Source organism: Triticum urartu, chromosome 6A, assembly GCF_056163025.1.
Source record: "Triticum urartu cultivar PI428250 chromosome 6A, HENAU_Tu73, whole genome shotgun sequence".
In the NCBI taxonomy this organism is placed as follows: Eukaryota; Viridiplantae; Streptophyta; class Magnoliopsida; order Poales; family Poaceae; genus Triticum; species Triticum urartu.
The window spans coordinates 20,544,349-20,549,209 of NC_141878.1; the positions used below are offsets into that span (position 1 = coordinate 20,544,349).

General features: G+C 47.3%; 1 protein-coding gene and 1 long non-coding RNA gene across 2 annotated transcripts; one reads left to right on the top strand and one right to left on the bottom strand.

Annotated features, from left to right (window-relative positions):
* Positions 1-670: 670 nt before the first annotated feature.
* On the bottom strand, positions 671-1,021 carry LOC147963361 (uncharacterized). The gene has a single exon (XM_087529553.1). The coding sequence runs from the start codon at positions 1,019-1,021 to the stop codon at positions 671-673; it is 351 nt and encodes a 116-aa protein (XP_087385679.1).
* A 1,686-nt stretch (positions 1,022-2,707) lies between these two features.
* LOC147963362 (uncharacterized) lies at positions 2,708-4,861 on the top strand. The gene is made up of 3 exons (XR_015608825.1): positions 2,708-2,879; positions 2,964-3,062; positions 3,151-4,861. It is a non-coding gene; the product is annotated as an uncharacterized LOC147963362 (long non-coding RNA).

Below are 4,861 nucleotides of genomic sequence, written 5' to 3' on the forward strand. Positions count from 1 at the left end.
CATTGTGGGTCCACATGTGCTCCACAAGATCATTGAGTAGTTGCGTGTGCACATGCTAGTCTCGAAGATTCTGATGCATCTACAGAAAGTTCATCAGCTGAGCTGCATCGTGATCTTCCGAGATTTCTACTTGTTCTCCAGGTGCTTCGACACCATGTGTTTGGGCTACACCATCACCCTCAACCTCGACAATCATATTGTGCAGAATAACACAACATGTCATCAACTGGCACAAATTTTCTGATTCCCACATCATTGCAGCGCTCCGCACAATTCCCCAACGAGCTTGAAGCACGCCAATTGTTCTCTCCACATCCTTCCTAGCCGCTTCCTGGATTGTTGCAAAGTGGCTCTTTTTCTTTCCGCGCGGCTCAGATATGGTCTTGACAAACATCGCCTACTGAGGATAGATACCATCAGCAAGATAATATCCCATGTTGTAGTCTCGGTCGTTGACGGTGTAGTTGCACAGCGGTGATTCACCATTGCAAAGCCTCCTGAACACCAGAGATCATTGAAGCATGTTGAGGTCGTTGTGAGAACCCGATATTCCAAAGAAAGCATGCCAAATCCATAAGTCATGTGATGCCACCGCTTCTAGTATGATGGTGGCCTCTTTTGTGTGACCTTGATACATTCCCCGCAAACCTTTAGGACAGTTCTTCCATTGCTAATGTGTGCAACCAATTGAGTCGGGCATTCCTGGAAACCCCCTTGCCTGTCCAATAGCCAACAACTTCTCCATGTCCTGCACATTTGGTTCTCTGAGATACTCAGGTCCAAATACCTCCACCACAGCACGGGCGAACTTGACAGTAGTCTTCAAGCACGTGCTCTCCCCCATCCTGACCATCTCACCAACGGCATCTGCAGCAGTTCCTAGTGCAAGCATTCTCAGAGCAGCCGTGCACTTCTGCTTGGGAGAGAAAGAGAGTTGTCCGCAGCAATCCCTTGTGAGCTTGAAGTAGTCGTCGTGTGCCTCCACTCCTTCCACAATGTGCAAGAACAATGGTTTCCGCATGCGAAAACGGCGACAAAATCATGGATCATCCGGGAAAGCAGACGTGGGAGCAAAGTAGTCTTTGTACAGTAGCTTTGCTCCGGACACCCTATCCCGGTTGATCATTCTTCTTCCTTTGATTGAGCCCTTGAAGTTGAGAGTATGCTCCACTTGGTGGTCCATCTCCTCTTGCATGCTCATGAGCATAATCATGTCCACTTCTTCATCCGAATCCGAGGAATCGAAGAACTCATCTTCAATGATTTGGTCAAGCTCCGTCGGTCCATACTCCTCGTCCGACAATGCATCAGAATCCATCGTTTTCCCTAACCAAATTACAAAAAAAATCTAGTCAGACAATGTGTCAAACACATCAAGCGCAAGGCGGAGCCAGAGAGTTGCCGGACGTACCGCGATGGCGTCCGGGCCGGAGACGAAGTCCCCCGCGGCGAGGACGGGAGAGAGGACTGCTCTGCCGGAGCTGCTGGCGCAAAGGCCACGAACGGCTGTGAAGCACGTGTGACGGCGGAGCTACGAGCCGGACGGCACGGAGGAGGAAGAAGAAAGGAGAGAGAAAATAGATCCGGCATCTCCGGAGGTGGATTTAGTGCAATTTGGTGGGGGGTCGGGCTGTCGGGTCCGACGTGGCAGGCGTGCCCTGGCGCGCCCGGGCACCCCCATATCCGCCTCATATTTGGGCTGGATATGGGGGTGCCGGTCAGCCCGGGTGTTTGAGGGTCCGTCTGGGTAAAAAAATCATGATTGGACAGTGAACGGGCAGTCCGTCCGGGCATATGAGGCGGGTTTGAGAGGAACAGTTATAGATGCTCTAACCATACCCACCCAACCAAACAAAAAACGGCTATCCATAGCCAGCTAGTTGGGGATACCCATAGCCACCCTACATTGTCCCTTAAACCAAACACACCCTCTTCTCCCCTCGTAGAAATCCTAATTAATGTATGATTTCAATCGAGCTTGGCTTAATTAATGTTGTACAACCCCCCCCCCCCCCCCCCCCGCCCTAATATAGTACATTAAAGGTATGATTCCATCGGAACGCCCGCACTGACCGCGTCGACTACTCGCCCGGTGACAAGTATTTTTATCTCTTCATCTTTCCCGACTCACGCCCTTCGCTCATCCCTCCTACCTCCCGTCTATTCCATCCCCACCTACCAAATATTGCTCACGCCAATCACATCCTCCATCTTGATGCTAATGGACTACCACCGCCCACTAATCCCTATGCCATAGGCTACTACAAGGGTGGTGTCGTGTTGGTAAAACCCCGGACTACCACGCTGCTTCAATCAAGGTTGTCAGAATCTTGATTCTGAATCGGATCGGAGCTCCAATGGTAGGACCGCAAAACGTAGAATCTTCATTATCGGAACTATAGAAACGTCAATTTTAGTGACCAAAATCATAGGATCAGAGGGGTTAGTTTGGATTGTAAAGTCGTAGAATCGTACAACAGAATCGTGATTCTGGCAACCTCGGCGTCAACCCCCTACAACACAGTCAGGGCCGGCCCTGAGGGGGGGCAGGGGGGAGGCCGCCCCGGGCCCCCACATGCTAGGGGCCCCCACCCAGGGTAGGTTCTGTGTATAGCAGGCTACTAGGTAGGCCCATGTCACAAAAAATAGTCAAAGGCGTGGCCTTTCAGCCCTTCACGCCCTAACGAGCAGCAGCGGCAGGATTAGCGACAGGCACGCCCTGATTAGCGATTGCTTCTTTCATCCTTCACGTAGAAAAAAAGACAACGATCTACTGTCCCTTCACGGCTTGACCTAAAAAAAGTGCGATCGTGATTTCCCAACCTCCCAGCCCTAGGCCGCCGCCGACGGACGCCGGACGCCGACACGCAGTACTGCAGGTCTGCCGCCTGGCTCTTGCTAAATTCCTAATTCCCTTCTCCTAATCTCTTTCCTAATTCAGTCCACCGCTGATTTCAATTCAGGGGCCTCCATCTTCACGCTTGGTCAATTGTTCTTGGAATCTAAGGCACTGTAAACAGAACACGGACTGATGCTATCATGGATTCGACCATCAAAATCAGGTATATTATATTTGCGATTTGCGGTTCCTTGATGTGTATGTGGACATGTGGTACCGTTCAATAATTGATGCAAACATTACTTTTTCAGAATTGTGTGCTAGTATGCCGCCGTGAAACAAGACGTATGCATCGTTTAGCAATAAAAGGAAAAGGAAGAAGGCGGCTGATAAATTGGTACAATCACCGAGTGTTGCACAAAATTTGTTGAAACACATTCTCTTGATAGTTCATCTGATGTTGAGGTATATGATCTTATTTCTGAGTTGAATATTAAGAGATCCACTTTTCCAGATGGTGTACTATTTACTATGGAGATGTTTGGGCATGTCATATAAGTTGATTGTTATCCAAATATCTTCATTGCTTATCGCATCTTATTTACTGTGCCTCTGACGGTCGTATCGGTTGAAAGAAATTTTACAAAGCTGGAATTGTTGAAGAATTATTTGAGGTCAACAATGACTCGAGAGAGGTTAAATGGTTTGGCTACATTATGCATCGAGAAGAAATTATTGGATGAGATTGACATCGACCCATCATAATTAGCTTTGCATCGAGGAATGTTAGAATTTTTTTTAAGGTAATATGTATAAATTATTTGATAGACATACTGATTTTCAATGCATTGGAGTGTTATTAATAATTTTTCACATATACATATATATTAGTTTCTATTACTATGATGTGTTTATTAAGGGCCTCAAATTTTAGTTTCGCCCCGGGCCCCTAAAATCTCAGGACCGGCCCTGAACACAGTGTGCTCGCCGGAGGCGGGCTACCTTTGTATTGTGAGTGGTACCGTGATGTGGTTTGCATCTAGTAGAGATGATCGGTGATGCATGCGACACACACACTAGATAAGAGCCGGTCGGTGGCCGCTACAAGCAAGAACGCGGGTGCGAAAGCCAATAGTCGGTGATATGACTAGTCAACAACGATGCCGCTGCCCCAACCAGTGATGCTATGACTAGTTGATGGCAACGCCAATTTTCCACCCTAATCGAGATGGAGAACAACACGAAGAGCATCGGCGGCCTCAACATTGGTGTTTGTGGCGATGCAGCGCCTCTCGATGGCTTCCGTGTTGGTGTTGGTTGTGATGGACATCTACTCCTTGCATCTCCCTCTCTTGTTGTGGATGTCACGATTTTATTCCAAGTGGCAGAGCTCGGCCTCACCATCTGAAAGTGCATCTACAGAATAGCCTCGTTGGTTTTGGTGATTTATTTCAGAAACACTTGAGAGGACTAATGAATTTAATGAGTTTATTTTAGGGACTAGGACTAATTTTATTACGCGGTCTTTAGCTACAAGTGGAATATCATTGGTGACCCCAGGACTAACTTTTCTAGTGTTGTTCTCTTCAAGCTCTTAACGTGTATATTTTTAGTATTTTAGTGAACCCAAGGTTAATATTGCGTGTAGGACAACCATACTATGAAGACGAGCACAAGCAAAGTACTTTGGTTTAAAATCCAAGAATAGACCCTAAGCCAAAGTCCTCTAAAGTCTACTCCCTAGCTGATCACTTTGTGTGAGTTTCTCTAAGCCCGGGTACTTCCAAAAATTTATCTTACGATACCCGAGCAACTTAGGGATAGTCATATTCAGATAACAAAACTAGTTTCAGTGGTTCGGAACCACTATCCATTTTGTTCTGCAAGTACCGAGCCAGTCCACTCTGAAGCACTCTATGTTTAATCGGGAACTTCCTAGCACAAGATTTCTCATCGGCACTTCCGAGTTGTCTCAGTTTCTTTGTTTGTTGGTCACAATATATGTTTATTGTGAGAACTGCT

Coding starts and splice junctions, on each gene's coding strand:
- LOC147963361 (XM_087529553.1), bottom strand. CDS start 1,021: ATGCGGAAACCATTGTTCTTGCACATTGTGGAAGGAGTGGAGGCACAC.